The following is a 21,174-nucleotide window of genomic DNA, read 5'->3' on the forward strand; positions in this document are numbered from 1 at the left end:
CAGTCAAGCAAAAAATCAGAACAGTTTTTGCAAAACAGTCTTACATTCTGCTTTCCCACGCACTCAAATGGTAGCTGCCTGCAACCTGCATTAATCTGCATTAASGGCATAGAAATCAGCCTAATATTGGATTCAGTTTTCTTTATTGTACCCACAGAACTTTAAGTAAAAACTCACAATTGGTACGATTAGCACCTTAAATCACTGCACAACTTTGTCTCCGTGTAAGCTGGCAGTTTCTGCCTAATGTCAAGCAAATTGAAACTACTACAGGAAATCCAGATTTCTCATCACACACAACTGTGGCATATTGTTCACAATGGCCATTTTTAAGGCAGTTTTATTAGCASACTTTCTGCTATGATCAGTTCTTTATTACTCTAAGAAAACATTAAAAAGATTTTAGTGATCAAAGTAGTCAACCAGAATTATCAGAGAATATGTTGGAGAAATCCTGCCTTTTCCTCATAAAGCATCCTTACCAGTAAACAGATGCAGTCAACTGATTTTATAATCCAGAGGAATCCTGCATGTTAATAGCTAGATCTAGACAATCGCTTTTCTTGTCCAAAGGCCATAAAGCAACACAGCCACACCATGATGGAAACTGTCCCTGTGTTGCAGCTTTTCTGCAGCCTCAAATCAAGACAAAAACAGTGACTTAAATYTGAGAACCCTAAGCAACATATAGTATGCTGCTCTTCCATGAAAGACAAAAGTTTAAAAGACTAATGTGTTACAAAAAAAAAAAGCAAAACCTGACTGTGGTGTTCACAACTTGCCTAGGGTAGTACCACATTCCCCTTCAAGCCACATGCATGCACTCAAAACTTGGACTATGCCTTTGGCTAATTTGTTCCCCTGCAGTTTTTTCTTCCATTCAGAAAGAACAAAAACCAGAAAGACAACCATGGAACCCATAAAACCACTCTCTGAATGTGGAGATTTAGCACTACGTGTTAAGCCCTTTTAAAAGTTAAAGAAAAAGTATGCACTTCCATGAACAGATTTTATTGCAACACTGTCTAATCCCAAATCACAAATTGTGTGTCATGGTCAGAACTTAGGCACAAGATCGACCTTAAGCTACAACATTTAAACAAACATTTTTTAATTTCCACCTATGATATAAATGTCAAAGGCAAGTAGTTTTCTGATTGTCACGCATAAAACGTTACAGTTCTGCTGTTCTGAGCTCTTCACTTGGGAACAGTGGTCAAAATCTTTACTCATTTATAAAGCTGCCAGTGTAATTCCTTCTGCAGAACACAAGGAATATTCAGAATTTAGTGTACCTGGGAACTGTTGGTAACTGATGTCTATATTATATAACAGCCTGGAGCGTATAATCAGGTTATTGAGATTATGGCATGCAACAAATGTGAAGAATGAAGTGTATTCAAAATTAAAACAAGAGGTTTATAGGTCCATACCTTACCTCTACAGTCACGTGATATCTAAAGTGTGTCTGATTTTCCTAAGAGATGTGATAAAAATTTTCCTGGAGTTCTAATTAAAAAACACATCTGAAGCATGTGGGCAGTTTCTACAGGAACACTAGTTCTGTGTGCTTGTGTAAGTGGAGACAATTTAGAGAAGCAGTTAGCATCTATATTCAGCTACCTTCTAATAGGAAGACTGCTTGCTTTCGAAAAATCTTCACCAGAGTATCATCCAATTCAATTTCCTGTAGCTTAGAAATGAGCTGCTCCTCATTTCGACAAACCTTCTCTTGTGCATACAAGCCATCTGGCATTATTCGTTGTTGTCCCAGCCCTATCAATGCTACTTCCACAGCCAGAGTTAAGTAAGATTCTCCTTCTTCTAAGAACTTGTGTGCAGGCAGGTGCTGGTACTCCAGAGATTTGCACTGTCCCAGGTTCTCTGTAAGGGGTGACACAGAAAGAAAAACACATCAGCAAACCACTCTAACCCATAATCTGCTTACAATGCCACACACACAAATGCTTCCACTGTTAGTATTAGCTTTTTCAAAATTATTCCAATTACTAGCCAGTGTCAAATACAGCAACCCAATCTAAACTACGTAATCTGATGTGACATGGCAGAAATACACTAAAATACTTCGGTTTTGAATAACCCACTCAAGTAAAAGCTTTCACTTTTAAAGTGCACAATTTAAAAAAATGCAGTTCCTCCAGCTTTATGTTAATGAGGCCATAATTGCAAGATCAATTCCAATTTCTTTCCCCACCCATTTTGGTATTTCCTTAAAGCCCTGACGTACAAGAGGAAGGGAAATGTGCTTACACATCTGCACAGATTTCAGTTATCACTATTAGAAYGGTGCAAATACAATAGGCCTGGGAACTCCACACCTTTAATATATGCTCTGCTTGCTTTTCAGGCTTTTAATTTGTTAAACTTGTGTCTATGATAAAAATGCATATTGTTAACATCAGAAGCCTTACTTTTAGTAACAATCACAGGCAAATTCCACACAGGCCAAGCCAATAAACTGCTTTAAAGAGTGCTATCAATTCATTTGGCACTTCACAGACACAACATATGAGAAAATGCTATTCCAGCTTGTTGCATTTTACAGTCTAATTTGGGAACAAAAAATTGTAATTGTCAGATGTAAAGAGACAGGCAACTACAGCAAATGGAAAGGCTGAAAGCACTTGGAAGATTGCATATGTGTGCGCAGAAGGAGATTACTTTTCAAAACACAATGTTTTTATTTCATGGGGCTGTTTTGGTCTTTTAGTAACAGCAGAGAATCTCATTTCCAAATTTTTTAATTAAAAGTTCTTCCAGAATTGGTGGGTAGGAGAGTAGAAATTTACTGAAGAAAGTCTAATTGAGTAAGCAGAGTTTTGAGGCAAAGCCCCAAGGATATTGTGAATATGCATATAAAAGAGCTTCAGGTAAAGGAATGAATCCAGTTTCTGTCCACACTAGTGGTGTTAAGAAGCTACCCCAAAGGCGGAAAGAGACTGAAAACAAAGAATAAATCAGTTAAACTCCTGGGGAGCAAATACTGAAATTGAAATGGGTGTACCTATCCTATCCATGTTGTACGTTATTATTTATTGATAGAGGAACACCACTTTCCAACTAACATTTATACACTAGGTATATAATCAAGTTCAAGTGTTTTGCCATTGTTTTGGAATATTATGTACACTGTAGCTAAGAAGTCCAGTAAAATCCAGGGCTGCATTAGCAGTGTTGCCACTAGGTGGAGGGAGGTGATTTTGCCCATCTGCTCAGCACTAGTAAGCTCACATCTGGAGTGCTGTGTCCAGTCATGGGCTCCTCAGCACAAGGCCATGCTGGAGTGCACACAAAGATGATTAAAGGACTGCAGCACCTTTCGTAGGAGAGTGAGAGAGGTTGGATTATTTAGCCTGGAAAAGAGAAGGCTCAGGAGGATCTTACCAAAATGTATAAATATCTGATGAGAGAATGTAAAGACTGTGCCAGACTCTTCTCAGTGGTATCCTGTGACAGGACAAGAGGCAATGGGCACAAACTGAAACATAGGAAATTCTATCTGAGCATAAGAAAACACTGTTTAACTATGAGGATGGTTGGACACTGCATGAGGTTGCCCTGGAAGGTTGTATGTCTTCACTCTTGAAGTTACTCAAAACCCAGCTGGACACAGACTTTGGGCAATGTACTGCTCAAGGTGCCCATGTTACAAGCAGACCAGGTGGACTAGATGATCTACAGAGGTGCCTTCCAACCTTAGCAACTCTGTGATGCCATGATTTCCTGCAATTTCTCAGCAAGAGGACAGTGCAATGTATGTGGAGAAGACTGCCGCAATCAAGTCTTACTGAGTTTTATTTCCAGTGTGAAATATGGAAATTTCTTCAAGAATGAGTAACTGGTAATTTTAAAGTGCTTTCTTAGCTTAAACATTTTCTCCCCCTTGTGTTTTCCTAAGGAATGCAAATATGAGTTCTCATACTATAAAAACAGTGGCTTTGAAATGGATTCAAAAAGGCAAGACAGAAAAATATCTCTAGTAAATGAAGACATGTACAAGACTGCTGCCTTTGCTTGCCCTTACCCGTGAAATCAGAGAATCCATGGAAACCCTCATCATCCACTCTGCAGGCTTCCATCAGGCTACTGAAAAGGGTTCCAATTGGGTCCAAAGGGTGTCCCACCCAGCCTTCAAGATTTGTTATTGAGGTCACTCCCCTGTGGAGAAGGTCTGCAGCACAAACCACACAAAGATGAGAGAGAGAGAGGGAAAGAGCTCATGTTAGCCCATCAAAACAATTACACAAGTAAAACTGCTTAAAATGCTCTCAGTACAGAATTTCTAGTAGCTTCTGCATAGAAAGAGAAAATAGTATCTTTCAGAGTGAATTTACTGCCCTTGGTGAATATGTAAATGAGGAATATGAAAAGAGAAACAATTGAAGCCAAACTTTTTGAGCAAAGTCTATTATGGGTCAAAAATTGCAATGGCAATGTCTTTTGAAATCTCTTCCTTGATACTACTAGGAACTCGTCTGAAAATGKCTGCTCGAGGAACTATAACAAAGACTTTTTTGATAGTATATTTACAACAATTCCCTCACTCAAAAAGACACAGTACCCTTTTTACATTTTTAACTTAATATGATGGAATAATGAAATACATTAAAATATTCTAAAATACGTTCCTATTTAATAAATTATGAGCTTATCCTGCATCTCTGTCTCTCTGCACTAAACTCAGGATGACAGCTGCTTTAGGAAAAAAAAAAGGCATCAAATTTTTAAATGGGGCATACCAGAAAAAATTGTCTTTTAATAGGATCAAGTGTATTTTTGGTAATTTTAAGATTTCAGTCCAAAATTACCTTCACCAATATTATTCTGTAGCCTTTATCCATTACTTGGTTAGAATACAGAAAAAATATTCAGTGCAATGAATTGGAGAAAGTGTAATTGTGATAACAAATATTAGAGATTCCCCAATCTGAGTCATATGGCAACAGCTCCCCTTTGACTCTAAGTCCCGGCTTTTTCCCTCCTAGACAGAGAGACACAACTGAACTATGAGAGATAGATTCAGAAGCATTATGGGTGACCCTGTGAAGACCGTATACAAGTCACGATGACTGCTCTGTCCCTCTGCCTGTCACACATTAACTTGYGCCTGCCTCCACTCTCTCTTGTTCCCAAAGTCTTGCATATCTGAGTACCCATGCATTAAACTTTTAAGACCTGCTTCCTCCTATTTAAATATGTGGGGCTACAAAACCAAACACAGACACACTGTCAGGATGGTAGAAGGATTTTTAAAGAATCCTCTAGTACTATTAAAATCCTCTAGTAATATTAAAAAAACAAGCAAATAATTGTATTTATAACAAACAGAATTTACTAAAGAATAGACACAAATAAGGATTCACCAGAATGACTTTTTTCTGATTACTTTGTTCTAGTTATTCTGTTCCGTCTACTTATGACCTTCACTTGTGCCATGCCAACCAGACAGGTCAATTGTCTCATCAGACAAGACATTTAACATAAAATCACACAAGTGGTTCCATGGACGTCATATCAGTCACATGAATAAAAGCTAAGCAGAAGCATGTGGTGCTTACTGAACTAAAGCTGGAAGCTGGGCTGTGGCTTCAGTTTTCATCTGGTTATAGAGACCAGCACACTTCACCACATGAAAAGAGAATCTTTTAAAAATTCCCAATAACAATAATAAATAAACATAACAGTAAGTGACAACATAGAAACAACAAGCTACTTTGTTTCAGGGCAGGGTGGATCACATTTTATGCAACCTTCTTAAATTACAATAGAATAACATTAGGTGCGCACAAGGAAAGGAACTTAACAGAGGTACTGAATGTCTGCACGCTGCACTTGCAACTGGGAACAAAAAAGGAGCATTACTACAATCAGCATACTTGTAACAGACTCCTCACACCTGCCAGCGGGTATGAACACACACACTGACGCAGGTACCTTCCGTCTTAACAACAGTATTCAAAAAGCCCTTACTGCTTGGGTCCACAGGAAAAGAATACAAAGCCACATAGGAACTGCAGCTGAATTTTTTTTCAGCTAGGTGCATATTTTGTCTTCTAAATGCTCATTTCTGGGAAAACATCTGAACACAGTTAAAAAACACATATGACTTCACACTGATATTTTTGACTACAATGTCTGAGGACAATACACAAAAGTTAGAGTAACAGAGAAGATGTAAAATAAAATTTGAATGAAAGGACTAGTGTAGCAGCTCAGAAAGTAATTCCAATTTATCCACATGCATTCTTCCACCACAAAGCCATCCCYTTCTTCCAATGTCGCTTCAAACTAAAATGGTTCAGTGCAGAATTATTTTGAGTTACAAGGATCACATGACAAAGAAACATATCAGAAGGAGAACACTTTAAAAAAAAATGGTAGTGCTCCCTGGAACACCACAAAATATTTTATTAAAAACAGTACTTAAATGAATCCAAACAAAACAAAATGAAACCCCAGCCAACTGAAACAACCCCAAAAAATGAACAAAAAGAAAAGCAAACAAAAAACCCCTACCCAAAATCTCAATCCCGCTCTATTCAGAAAAACTAAAATTTCAAGCTTAAGAGGTTCTCTTGGAACACACAGCCAAATTTAATGAATGTTTGTAATTCAGACTTTGCATCATTGTTATCCTCAACATCAGCTTCAGGCTTACACCTCAGAGTATATAGGTTAGCAAAATTATATATCAGAGAAAAAAAAATTAAGCACCTGACATGCCAAATGCAAAGCTCTGTTCAAAAGCCAATAAATTACACAGGGTGACTATTTTCACTGTGTAACCGAAACCTCTGATTGGAATAAAGGCCCTACCATGCCAGATATATTGCAGAAGGTTGATAAGAGCCTTGCACAGCTCACAACACAATTTACAAAAAAACTCTGACATACAGAATGTTACATTACCACTATGGAGGCTGAAGAGTCAAAAGTCATCGCTTTCACTTTAGTTTCAAAACCAGTTTCCTCATGCAAGATTCCTGGTGTTACTGTCAACTTACACAGCCTTTGCCCTTCTCTTCCCCACATTTACCTTTCTTCTGAGCCCGGAACATTTCCAGCTGTTTCTGCTGCTGCCTCCTTAGTGTATTGACAATAGCTATTGCTAGCCTCAGTGCTTCTCGTGGGTATCCATGAGATCGTAATGCATCCACCCTTGCACAGGCTGTAGGAACATGTTCTAAAACAGAAAAAAATAACTGAAGAATAGCAACGCTTCCACATCTGCAATGGCCTGCTTTGCTAGGTTACTCAAAAGGGCTTGTTTAAATTTTTTTCTGTTTTGTTTTTAAAACTATGCAAGAGAGACTTAAAGGACGACTTCTGAGCCAACATGTCAAGGGAGCCTCTGTTCTTTTTGCCAGGCTTTTCATCCATCTCCCCACCAGCTCCCCCCTCAAAATAATGCCATAGAAAATGAACAAAGCACCAAGTCATGGAAACATCTTTCCGGTTTAGCCACTTACCATGCCAGAGGGGCCACCCCTGAGAGTCAAAGAGCAAGTTTTCAGTGTCGTCATGGTAACAGTAGTTGGTGTATAGGTCACTGCTGATAATGTGCTGTAAGTGGCTGTCCTGCCAGTGCAGATCGCATGCCTCAATGGCTCGAGTGAACACTGTCCGATGTGGCCTGTTCGATGAATCTGTCATTTTCACAGGTTTAGAAAGCTGCATCAGCTTTTATTCATTCACACGTSAATCAGCTATTCACAGTATTCCTGTCTTGTGCCTATTCACCAAACCCCAGCCGATGGCAGTCTTCCTTGCCCCACCTCTACCAAGCAGCCCACAGATGACATTTCACATTCTATTACTAGCCAACAACTCAGATGGCGTGTGCCATTCATCTTGCATCCAGAGAGAGATCTAGAAACCAGCACAGCTGATGGTACAAAGGACTTTGCACAGCGAACTGCTASAGGTGAAGGACATTCAACAGGGTGTATACACTTCCCAAAAGCAAACTAGAAAGCATATGGCACTCAAGGATCTCCAGTGTTTCTCCTTAGATCCAGAGCTGTCAGGATGAAGGATGGATAAATTGCATAAAAAATTGTAGTTTTTCTTTTTGACAAGTGACATTAACTTTGAGCACTTGTATAACTTTGTTGCTCATGAACATATACAAATACCATTAATAAAGTGAAGCCATGGGAGTGACATAATCCTCAGGGGACATCTTCCTATGGCAAAATTTCTCCACTGACATGGTACAATGTCTATCAGTGTTGAGAAACCATGTCAGAGTTACYAATATTCTGCCGAGTTTGGTCTCAACATCATAAGCAAGCAAAATACCTCTGTAAGGAGTCATTTGCTGAAAGAACTTATATCCCTGGCTAGCTGTGAAATTTAATAATGAATCAAGTTTTTTTCCTTCAGAGGCCATCTTCCAAGAAAAGGAAACATCAAAAAACCTAAGTGCAGATCTCACACCTACCAAGAAATTTAGTTTTTACTTAATTGCAATTATATGAAATATGTGTCATTACTGATAGTTTGAGGATTATGAGTGATTTTGACCTGACCTGAATAAACACCCTGTGCTTTCTGCAGTTATTAGCAAAGCCAATTATTGTTTGAGGAGGACTACACAAAGCTTCTGTCAGATTTGATAAGCACATTTTATATTAGAAAGCATGATATTGAGTACAAAAAGACACCTCCTCCAAGAYAGCAGCACTGCAGCCGCACCGCCACACACTGGGTAATGCAGACAGTACATACAGAGCACATACAAGTTTAATGTAGTCTAAACAAATATCTCTTTAAATAGCTATCAAGGATTTGTAACTGCAAATAACGTAAAAAGCCCCAAGACCAGAAGGAATACTAGACTGTAGTGAAGYGAAGAAACAACAGGCTTTTACATTACATACTTCAAGGACATATAATTTTCATGCAACAATATTTAGAAGCACCAAGTGACGTTAGAAGACCTAATTAAACACAAATACTAGCTCTGAAAACACTACTGCCCCAGTACAGTAAAAAACACCTATTTATTTTTCTACAAAGATAGTATTAGTAAAACCGATTTTGGCTGGTCAGTCCTCAACAAGAAAGTTACTTGTCCCAAGAAAGAGTGCGGAATTCTGCAAGGCTAGAATACGTAAGACAGAGGCTGTATTATATGTTGCAGTCAGTGCATATGTTTAGGCTCACCTTGGTTAGCATTTGCACCCTGAGGCAAAGCATTGGTTAAATTGGGCAGCTCGTTTCCATGGTTTCCATCTTCCCAGGGACAAACATCCACACTGTTCCATTTTTTCAGCTGTTTTAGCCAACTGGACTTCTGCTCCAACTTGCAGTGGGGATTTAAGACTATACACATCCACAGAGCACCTGATTTTAAAAAAATTGCTAAATTATGTTTTCTATTAAAAATGCAGCAGCCAATGATTAATTGCAAACTTCTACAGCATGTATTTTTTCTACCCTCAAAGGCTACACTGCTTGCCTCCCAGCTATGCTTAACACCACGCAGACTGAATTCCTGACGCAGGCACTWGGCGCTGGCATGGCCAATCTGAAGCAGCTGAAAGAAGGTACCAAGCCAGACTTCTCAACTTAAAAGCATTAGTAGATCTTTTGTATTAGAAATTCAGAGTTCTCCATTTATAATTCATCAGACAGGAACATCAGTCAAGTTACAGAAAATTATTAATCAAGTTTTTCTTCTAAATCTTGTATCAGAAGTGAATGATATTGTTTTATATTAAGGAGAACTATGTATCTTTCAGCTTCACATTATGGGAACCAAAGAAGTGCATTAGTAAGACATGCATTTTGTAAACATTCACTTTCATACTCAGAACCCATCAGYAGTACTCATGTAACTCATTCCCAAACACATCTGGGTCTCAGATAACCAGTAAACACTAGTTTTGTGCAGTGTCATAGGAATAAGACATTTTTATAGCAATTACTTCAGTAATTTGGTTCCTCTAGAAAATTTGTTTTACATTTTCTATTTAGGGAGTTCTCAGAGAAAGCTAATTTGCACTGACATATCACATGCAGCATCACTTAGGAAACTGCTCCCTAAGACTATATAGCACAGCAGGCATAAATGCATCTGGGTGTCTAGTGGCAATTTTCAAATGGAAAGATTTTTCTCTGAATCAGCCTGAACTTTGACAGAACCATGAAGACATCTGGAAGTACTGTTTAGCTACAGTTCATCTGCTTATTAAGAATGTGCCATATACACTAAAAGAGATTGTGAGAATATRCTTAGACTACACAATGTTCTCGACAGCCTGGAAAAAAAGAGAGAATAAAAATGCAACTGGTTCTTCTGGGATAATAGAAGTCTCACATCCTAGTATTCCTTTGATAACTAAGAATGCAAAATGGATACCCAGTGCACAGACCATMACATCACATTCATTCCTAAAGTAACTTGGGCATGCTACGGCACCGGAGACAGCGGATCCTTAAGGCTGTCTCTTTTTATTCAAGACTAACATGTTAGGGGAAGTAGTATCAAAAAAATCTGAAAACTGAAACAAAATATGGTATGTTACTATGCAGAACACTAGACAGACACTAAACTACTGCAGCTTATTACTGCATAGTAGTTAGATAGAGTACGGTTTTGGTTTCAGGGAAGTGTCTGAAACCTGCCAAGGGAGTGAGTAAGGACAACACCATTTTTAAAAACTCTTCTTAAAACCAAATAGTATCATTTTCTTTAGACACACTTGCCAGCATACTTYATTCTCTGAAAGGAGTCAAATTACAACTGGTTATAATTATTATTCATCAATGATTTAGTACCCAAAACAGAATGACTACATTTCTCGCAATCTGCAAAASAAAACACAAGATGCAGCACACAGTTATGTCTTGGAGAAGAGTTAATGTAGGTGTGCCTATTTATTTTCAAAATCAAGTATCCCTTGAGGGCATTACAGAGATTCTGTACCTCTCAGCATCTAACAAGAAGAGCCAATGTAATATTTTGTAACCAGATTCCCAATGTTTTCAGACTGGAACAAAAGCAAAGTGAAATATMTTAACCACATTTGTTAAGCATCATCATTCAAGGCAGAACACACACTACTGTGTTACACCATGTCCCTACAAAACAGGTTTTTACGACATTTGAGAAACACTACAATAAGTAAGAGAATTCACTAGCCTCCTAAGGAAGCTCCACTACACATGTGGTACATCTATGAGGCAGGAGAGGGCAAAGATAACCCTGAGTAACAAAATTCCTTAAAACATCTGTGTTTTAAAGCGGGAAGCTACATCACAGCTAGCACACCATTAGCAGTCATTGTCTCTGAAACCTAGACTATTTTTACATAAAGAACGAGTGTATTTCCAATAAGCCCCTCAAAACTACWTAAAGTTTCAACAGAGCCCAACTGAACCCTGCTCCCTATGATTTCGGAGAAAGCTGCACACACACCTGAGATCTCAAACAGCTTTGATGACTGYTGACTCCCTGCAGGAAGAGAAGTGTGAAACAAAATTCCTTAATTGGAAGAGAAGTGAACAGAAAGAGCACCTGTAGCACTACAAAGCCTTCCGTCTGTAAGAAGGACGCATAATGCCAATGACCTCACACGCATCAACCTATTTGGATTTCTAGTTTTTTGGTTAGTTTGGGTTTTGGTGAAGGGTTTTCTTCAGTGTGATTTTTTTTTACTTCTCTCCCTTCTCCCACTCCACACCCAAATGTGTATTTACCTCTATTCCTATTTCTTCCCACTTCTGTTCCCTAAACACCTTCCCCCTCCCCTGACATCTGCTCCATTCTGGCTCTTTCAACTCACTGATTCTGGATCTTTCAATGCTCTGAAAAGTCTGAGGAAAATGTTCACTTGTGCCCAGACTTCATCACATGCCAAGTGGCAGGAGGCTGGAGGATACTATTCTTATTTCACTCTTGTACTACTCAGTGGAAGCCTTCTTGAGCTAGCCCTTAAATGTCACCACCAACCTGAAGGTCTACCCCAGTCTCAAATAACAGATTCCCTATTTTCTGCTTAATGGCTCCAATACAGAGAAACTGCTGATCATGCTTACCCTTTGTTACAGATATGGCCTATGGAAAAAATGAAGGACAGCTACTTGTAATTTGTGAGAAAGGTATCTGAATCAATTTCCAGTGACTTCTGCCTAGAAACTGCTGCTGGTAACAGTTTACACTCCTAAAAAGTTACCCAAAATACATTCCTAGCATTCTCAAGTTTACATGTTTGAGTACATGTAATAATGTCACAGATGCCAAGTACAATATGAATAAAAGTTTCATTAAATAATAATATTTTTTAAAAAGAGACATCAAAACCCCAGAGAATGTATTTGTGTTTAGAGACTACTTTTCTTGCTAACACAGATCACTCTCTCCTTCCTATGTCCTTTTCCCCAGTTATTTTTCCATACTGGTTCTCAATAGGCTGACACATCTTCCCCTCACCCCAAACTGCATGCTACTAAAACACAACTAAACTTCTTATTTCAATCCCTGGACTGTAACCTGTATCTTTCCGATACAAAACTCCTTACTTATAGCACAGTGGCAAACCAATAACAATTCAATATGTAAGAGGTTTTCTCCAGAAAATAAATGGACAATATGACATGTTGCAATTACAATTATATAATAATTTCACACAGGAAAGGGTATTAGACCTGCCACTCTGCAGTGAGGAATTGGCTATTTTGATTCAACACTAATCTCTTGACCTGAAAAAAAACAGCTTTGCCAAAATAGACCTTTGGTTCAGACAGACCTCCTTGTGAAAATGTGGAGTTATTCATCTTTAGACTTTGTCACACCACCAAAAGAAAAAAAAAAAAAAAAAAGGAAAAGCTTACATGCAGGCCTTCCTTGTACATGCAAGGGAACATAAGTACTTTTGAGCTTCTCTGGAGACATCCATACCTTTGAATTTATGGGGAAGAGAGGGCCAGCATGCCTTTACATTGATCAGGATTTAAATATGCAAACTGAAAAACATTAAGAGCATTAAGTCTCTGTAGATGTAGTATAGAATAGATATAAAATAGTAGTAGATGTAGTATAGAATAGTAGAATAACTATACATCCTGAGTATGCATTTATTCATGAAGCTCAAGGAAGTGCAAGAGCGGTGTACAGACTCTCCCAAGAGATTAAGCATTATTCACTTTTCATAAATCCCATTATATTTGATTCTTGAAACAGTAAATGGGACAGTGGTGATGGAAACAATTTTAGGGGGATCTAGGACACTGATCATAACTGAAGACCCAGCACACAGTTCTGTTCATCTCTTTGATTACACTCTGCATTTCCTAGAAACATCACGCTATTTGTCAGCGGTACAGCTGAGCTTGGGTCAGCATCTTCTCATTTACACCACCAGAGTAATCAATGGCTGACACTTGACCTTTGCTCTGGAATTTTATATTTCCTGTACTTWAGATCAAACACTGCATTTGCAAAATTAAAATATTCAAGAAACAGGTACACATCTGCGACATTTCTTTGCCCTCTCCATTAATGCACAACTTTAGCTCAAGAAATAAGCTACAAAACTAGCATTTGACCATTTCAAAGCAAATGGAGCCAGGTAATCAAGATGATTCCCTTTGCAAAACAGACAAAACGGCTTCGGCACTTGCTGCACACTTGCCACTGTGCCCCACTTGAGACTAATYAATTCAATTACAAAAGCATATTTTCCAGCACTGAAAGTGCCAGAAGAATAACAATAATAGCAGACAGAACCTATGAACACTTCGAAGAAGAAGTGTCAGTAAAGGAGTTTAAAGTGATTTACATCCGTATTTTAAATACATACCCACTTACACTGGGACAACCATTTGGAAACCTCAAAGAAGGTACTGTGTGGTGTTTATTGCTTCTGAATGAGAAGGACAAGCACCTTCAGAATAAATGGCAAAGCCCCTGCCCTTCTCTAGGCATGGAGAGATCTCTACTAGCAGAAAGCATAATCMGAAGTCCCACCAGAGACTGCTCCAATTAAACAGTTGCTTTTACAGAATAGTAAAGATAAGGCAAAGTCCTTCAGGAGTGTTCTGTCTCACTAAGAATATCAAGGAAAACTACTCTCAGCACTCAGCTGCACCTAAGTTGCAATTTTATTCATAAAAATGTCTTAATGCATTCTGTTTTTTCTGTTCAGCCTTCAGAAAAGAAGTCTTTCTATGGGTGCTGTGCTTCTTGTGGAGAGCAGAATGTTTCATTTTCTTCTAATTAATTCTATTACTGAATTAAACTTTGATGTATTGGTCTTGACAAGTGCTTCATGCTGATTGTATTGTGTATGATAGTAGAATCACTCCCCATGCATTTCACACTGGCTGACTGATTAATGCAATAGATTACCTGCAGCACTGAGGGCAAGAGGGAATCACTGCCCTTCTGCAGGCTAACCTCCAAGCATGCATTTGAGGGACTGGAAATGTAAAACAGACAAAATAAAATTCCTTAAGTTTCTCTTTCTTTCTGCATGCTGCTTGTCCAAGGGTTGAAGGCACATGTGTATTGACTGAAACAGATACATATATAGAGATTCTATTCTAAGTTATCATCAACCACATGCGATCTCTGTGTCAACTAACTCTAAACCTCTGCTTTCTCTTCCTATGTTTGCAACTTTTAGCAAAATGGAATAAGGAACTAACCACACACTTCCGACATTTTGTATGAGTCTGTTGTTCTGGGTTATGACATTTTAAGTATATTTTAAAAACTGCATCTTTGCAGACACTGCCATTCAACCAAAGGGTTTCATGGTAACAACAGGAATTTGCTTGAAAGGTCCAGTTTACAGTGTATCAGTCTAGGACTATGATCTCCCCAAGAGAACAGTTAGGATCAGTCACATGTTCATTAGAAACTCCTCTATGTAGCAACATTATAACCCAATCACTGTAGCAAAGCATTGGCAATTAGTCGACYAAGTTAAAGGAAAGTACAATGAACCTGCAAATGATTAACTTCCCTCAGATTTAGAAAACTTCCTGATCATTTGTTCACGATCAATCAGCTGAAGGCAAAAGCACTGCTAATACTAATATATAGAGCACAAAAAAAGTCCTTTATCTTAATATAATTCTTCACAACTTTAACTAGTTGCCATTATTTACAGCTAGGTGGTGAACTCAAAGTATGCTCTTGCCCAAAATATGTTTCAGATCTTTTACCAATTACTTTAACTAGCAATGTATACTCAGTAGTCACAGTTTATCTTCAGAGACTTCAACAGTTTTCAGAAGGAAAGTTAATGTGACCACTAACTATAAATACACTAAGCTACGTCTATATAAATTTATCATTGAGATGAATGAATTCATCTCACACATCATTTTTTTAGGAAGAGGCAAAACAGGACATGCTTGTCCAACAAAAAAAAAAAAAAAAAATCCAACAAAAAAAAAAAAAAAAGGTTTTAATAAAATAGAGGGATGAAAATACCTCTCCATTAAAAAAAAATTGAGCAAGTGCAAACACTCCCTTGCATAGTGGGAATTACAATTACCACAACTATGCTCACAGAATGTAAATAATGCACAGTTACTGACCAGGGGAATACATTCTGATTGTCTAGTCTGAATTCCTTCCTACAACAGCATTTCCCAAGTAACTTTTATCTTCCAGTCCAAACATGACTGTCGAGTTTTTACAGAAACAGCATACTTCAATAACAATTCCTAATACAAGAATATAGTACAGTACCTGGCTAGACAGTCTACTGGCTGCCTACCACAAATCAAAATGCTAAGGTTATTTCTAGTTAAATTTTCTACAGCTCCAATTACAATTTTCAGCTACCTTTTGTGGGTTTAGAAAAACTGTCTTCCCTATCAAAATTTTAGTCTATATAATAGACACCTTAAATTAAAAATATTTAATTTGTTTTGATTTGCCATACCCAAGCAGATTGATATTCTTGCACCTCTCACTTGCAATTTTTAAGGTTTTTTTCCAGTACTCATTCAAGACAGAAAAATGAAAAATAGTACAAGGCTAGATGGCTGAACCACAGGTAAAGCTCAGATAAATTAGTGAAAATTCAGTAATTTCTCCTGATGAATCAATTGCTTCTCTCTATCTCTGATATTTACACAGAAGTGGCACTGGAAAATTAAATGGCAGCCTGATGTTACYGAAATATGAAAAATAAGGAGTGAGAGGAAGGAAAAAAGAACACTGAGTTTCAGCTTGGCTTACAATAAAACCCTGTCCTTAATCTTGGCAGACATGATTCAACAGTTGGGGCTGCACTGACTTGTACACCAACTTCAATGCACAACACTTTTCAGGACATTTATAAGTCTATCAGTTCAACACCAAAGGTATAAAGACAACTGTTTTAATGTGGTAGGTACTTACAAAAAATCTGAAGTACTTTCCATCCAACTGAACAGAATGGAAACACAACTTCCTGTATGGCATTAAAAAGCCCTCAAGCTATGCTTACAGACTRAAAGTAATTACTGTGACCATTATTTCTGAAATCTGATAACTGCCACAGGGTCAGCTCAGTTGTTTAGAGCATGGTGTTAATAATACCAAGGATGTGAGTTTGAACTCTCTGTAGGCCATTCACTCACTGAGCTGGATTTAATGATCCTTCTGGGTCACCCCCAACTTCCAACTCTGAAAATTCTGTGGAATTACTTAAACCAAAAATATTTTACTGTCATGTTTTGTCTTCACACATCTCCATTTCAATTGCTGTTATGGAGGAAGARGGCAATGATTCTCAGAGAAGGATGGATGAAGCAGCTTGGTTTCATTCACTAAGGAAATGAAGGTTACAGCATCAACCAAGACACTGCAGGACCACAACAGCAATTTTAAGTTGTCATCCATAACTCAGGCCTTAGAACAGTAAAAGTGTCGTGTGATACTAACTTTGACCTACTGTTAATTTAGTGCCTCCAACAACACAAATCATTCAAAGACACTGACATAAATTAACAGCTTGTTCTGTGAAAAAGCAGGTGTAACCTATAGTGCACGAACTGAGGGTGTTTCTTAAGATCATAAAAGCTGAGACTAAACAAAATAAATGTAACTAATTAATTAATTAACAAAGCCAGCCTACTGGATATAATGCAGTTTAGGACACAACTATGTGTAAGATACCACTCTACCTAGAAATTCCCACAAAGAAAAACCCACGGAAATGCTGCAAAGAATGGTGCAAAAAATCCAACTTCCTTTCAAACACAGACTTCATATAGCTTTCATTTCAAGGCCAGAAACACCCTATGTACAAATGAACTAATCTATACTTAAGAGATTACAAGTTTACTTTATTTTCTGCGGGTGGAGGGCATAGGTACTTTCTTTAGCTTTAAGGCAGAACAAGATGCAATTTTAAGTGGGGATATTCAACAATAYAAAGATAATATTAATATAAACTTGTTCCTCAAATTTGAAACTTAGAGACTTGCTATACCATTATATAAATACCATAAAACATGKGGAAAGTGAATGCCTCTACTACATGGTTGACCCCAAAAAGGATTGTATGAAGTGTGCAGCTCCAGAAAAATGGTACTAGAACTGTAATGAATGCTTAACTTTATCAATGCTTTTTCATGGCAGCCCTGGAGGGAATCATCAAATCTGGCACCAGGAAAGAATTTCTCTAGAGGCATACTAGCAAAAACTGTAGCTGCTTTAGTCTTTTTTTTTCCCTCCACTTAAGCACTAAGCACAGATAAGCTGTTTAGAACAGCTGGGGTGCCCCATTCATACAAGTTTGTCTCTAATTGCAAAGAGAAAGAATGTCTGAGACAGAAACAGAGATGGAAAACAGCTTCATGCACTTAAGGCTAAAACAATCTAACCCACTGTTTTTTAGAGGTGACTATACATTTTTATCATAAAAATTCAGAGTGTTTTCTAAATTAAAATCTAAAAAAAAGACATTATTTAACACTTGATTGTTAGTCTGCTCATGGCAAAATGGCAATTAAATCTCTCTTAATTAGTCTATAATGATTCCTTACCTAACCTCAACATTTAGAATTAAGATACAGATGAGGAGCAAAGTGTTATTAATACAGGTTCAGGCATGAACCATCAGAAAATATATTGTACTTATTCTCTGCATCACATGACCTTGTAAAAGAGTATTTTAATTTGAACTTTAACACACAAATGTGTCATTTTAACCCAGAAAATGGCCAAAATACCAGTAAGCATGAAATCAGTCTGTCAGCCTAATCCAACATTTAAAAAGTGGTATACAAGAGAGCAAAATACTAGTGAAAACCTACTAAGATTTTAGAACTACTGTAGTAGYAAAAAGTCATATTATTCCATGCAAGAAATACTTTTATAACAACAGCTCATTTAGTATGTTAGTATAGATTTAGTATACAACAGAAAGGATTCTAAGAATGTCACTGGGAAGCACTTTATCAGATGAATGAGGCTCACTTCAATACCRTAAGAGGTTCCTGCACTTAAAAACTTTAGATGCCAATAGGTGGTTGAGGTAGACAGGAGAAGATTATGCATTAAAATGTGTAAGGTACCCAGATGAACACGGAGAGCACAATTTAAGCTCTCCTCAACATTATGAAATAACATGACCAAGACAGACCAGGATCAGCATGATGCAAAACCAGAACACATTCACCAATTTTGTTCACTGCCCTGTCTTATTAAAGTCCTCTTTGGACACAACCCCTTCACAATGACATAGCCACCATTTTTCAACCACACAAGATATTAGTCCTTCAATCAAAAAAAACRAACTCTCCTTTCCCTTTAACAATTCCTAAACATCAAAATGAAGGAAATCTACTAGAAATGTTTGTTTTGAAACACAAATTACACTAAGTTTCTTAGTGTAGAAGACAAGCAATAGGAGATTAAGATACTGAAAATGGTAGTTCACACAAAAAAAATCCAATTCTGTAATCTACATGTTGACAAGGTATGGGGCTCCATCACTTCATCAAGCACTTGATACTTGTCTTAGATTCTACTTGACTGCTTTTATCAGATYAAGTATCTGGGATTTAATTTAAGTTTCAGCTTTATTAAGCTGCCACAAGAGCAGCCCTACTTTGATAACAGTAGCTGCTCCAATTATGGCCTGGTTTAGGGTTGACAAGTGTAATGATTCATCCATGGCACATGAGAAGCAATAAAAAGTTGTTTTGTATTACAGCTTTAAAAATGTGGGCATTTTCTTCATTTAATTTGTCACTTAGCTTTTGCTAAGAGGACCACTTTTAAATTTCAGTAAGAGGCAAATGGGGCTTTGAGTTTAAACGTAATCCCTCTATTTAAATGATCTGTAATGGCACAGTGTTCGAGTGGGAACACTATTGTTTCACAGAGGGCCCTGATGGTGACATGTGACATTTGTATTCAGGTCCTGTATTATCCATGTGGCTAAAGGGCTTCCAATTTCATTTCACAGTCAGAAGCCTGCAGAAAACACCAATTAACTTGCAGATCCCATTTGCCAACAAAACAGTCTCTTCCCAGTGTCTGGCATCTGGCAGTGCTCAACATTTAATTCCAAAGCAGAGACTCACAGCCATTATGCTCCCTGTGCTGGGGTACAAAGTCAATGTTTCCTCCTTTTTTAAGGAAATATTTTCATTTTTTGTAGAGAACAAGCAACTTTAACTTAATTTTTAATAGAGGAATCTTAATAACTTGCTCATCTACTGTGATTGCATAGACCATTTTTTTTCTCTAGACTACAAAGGGCAGCTAACCGACCTTTCCTTCAAGTCATAGATCACAGCTCAACAGGCATCAGCAGGTATTTACTGTGCATTTCCACTTCCATACCCCATTTTACCAATGCAATTTAATTAAAAGGCAAACCAAATGACTTCAGATAATTAATCATTATGACATCCCAAACTCTTCCACCACAGTCAGCAAGAGTCAAACACCTAAAGATGAGCATGTGAAGTTTATGTACTGAGGTATCATTTAAACACCAACATGAACAATTCCAACTTTGTTTTAAAGTGGAATTAATGTATTACTGTGGTGAGCTGGAAGCAATTACCAGTGCATCAACTAAAATTGCATCCAAATTCTTCCGATTTGGGAAGTACCTGAGCAAGTCTTGGAGCTCGGACCTGCAATTTATCCAACAGCGTACCTCTGATATTTGGTAAGTAGSATATAGCTCATCCCATTCCTTGATGTATAACAGAGGAATCTGCTGGACAGTTATCATATTGTTACTCCCGATCTAGACGCTTTAAAAAACTAGTTTGTGTCTGGTCTAGTTATGTGCAAGGCTTTTTTTATTAACATGATGCTTCCGAATTGCAAATTGCTTAGGAAATTAGGACTTTGTACTAAAAAATTGCCAGATTCATACTCGGTATGTGGGGGTCTTGAGTGGAGGTTTTGGTGGTTTTATTTTTAGGGTGATTTTTGTTGTTATTTTAAGTGTCAGGGGCTTTGTTATTGTTGTTTTTAAATCAGCATCTTCAAACATTCACACCCAATGACTTCTACTGCAATCAGCAATTTACCACTAACTTCAACAGGAACTCTGATCAAAGCTCAGTGTGTCCTTCCAGTAACCTTGCCAATACCCAATGCCAGGCAGGAAGCATCAGTTAAATTCTAATGAAAGGCTCAAATGACCCAGTCAAGGAGCAAAGCCGAAGTTATTTAAGTATGCTTAAAAGTCTACGCCAAGATGGAACTGACAAAGTGGCCATATGCCTAGCAGTTGGCAGACAGCATACCAGGGCAAGCAAGAGAGCCTTTATTAAGCAGAGTCTATATTTACACATATTTTATGCCCTAAAATGCTTCATAATGATGTTAAATTGCTACCTACCTGTGACATAAATGAATATAGCTAAAAGATTTTTCTAAAAGACATACATATATGCCTCTCCCAGATTACTCTGAACAGGTAATACAAAAAGTTAATAATGGAGGGGACTGTGCCTCACTCCCTCAATATTTTAGTTCTCTGACATCCTAGAAGATAACAAGCCAACATTACTTCGTAACATTATGATAGCATGACTCCTTTAAACTTAGTGTCTGAGTTAGTTCTACAAGCAGGGATGAGATGTTGCCAGGGCATCCTGCCTTTCCCTCGGCAGGGTGCTATTTTAACTGTGGTCTCCCTTAAAAATCTACTTGAACGTTTTGCATATTCC

At 37.8% G+C, this 21,174-nt stretch overlaps 1 protein-coding gene across 2 annotated transcripts in view; it reads right to left on the reverse strand.

Annotated features, from left to right (window-relative positions):
* ZSWIM6 (zinc finger SWIM-type containing 6) overlaps positions 1-21,174 on the reverse strand; it is a 106,459-nt gene that overhangs the window by 14,113 nt on the left and 71,172 nt on the right. For both annotated transcript variants that reach the window (XM_057389649.1, XM_057389648.1), the window contains 5 exons: positions 9,190-9,369; positions 7,491-7,667; positions 7,058-7,204; positions 4,046-4,192; positions 1,624-1,884 (listed from right to left, as the gene is read on the reverse strand). In XM_057389649.1, the coding sequence (XP_057245632.1) occupies positions 1,624-1,884; positions 4,046-4,192; positions 7,058-7,204; positions 7,491-7,667; positions 9,190-9,369 (912 nt within the window). The remainder of the gene's footprint in view (positions 1-1,623; positions 1,885-4,045; positions 4,193-7,057; positions 7,205-7,490; positions 7,668-9,189; positions 9,370-21,174) is intronic.

Source organism: Malurus melanocephalus, unplaced genomic scaffold (genome assembly GCF_030028575.1).
Source record: "Malurus melanocephalus ecotype Western Australia unplaced genomic scaffold, MMel_1.1 scaffold_18, whole genome shotgun sequence".
NCBI lineage: Eukaryota > Metazoa > Chordata > Aves > Passeriformes > Maluridae > Malurus > Malurus melanocephalus.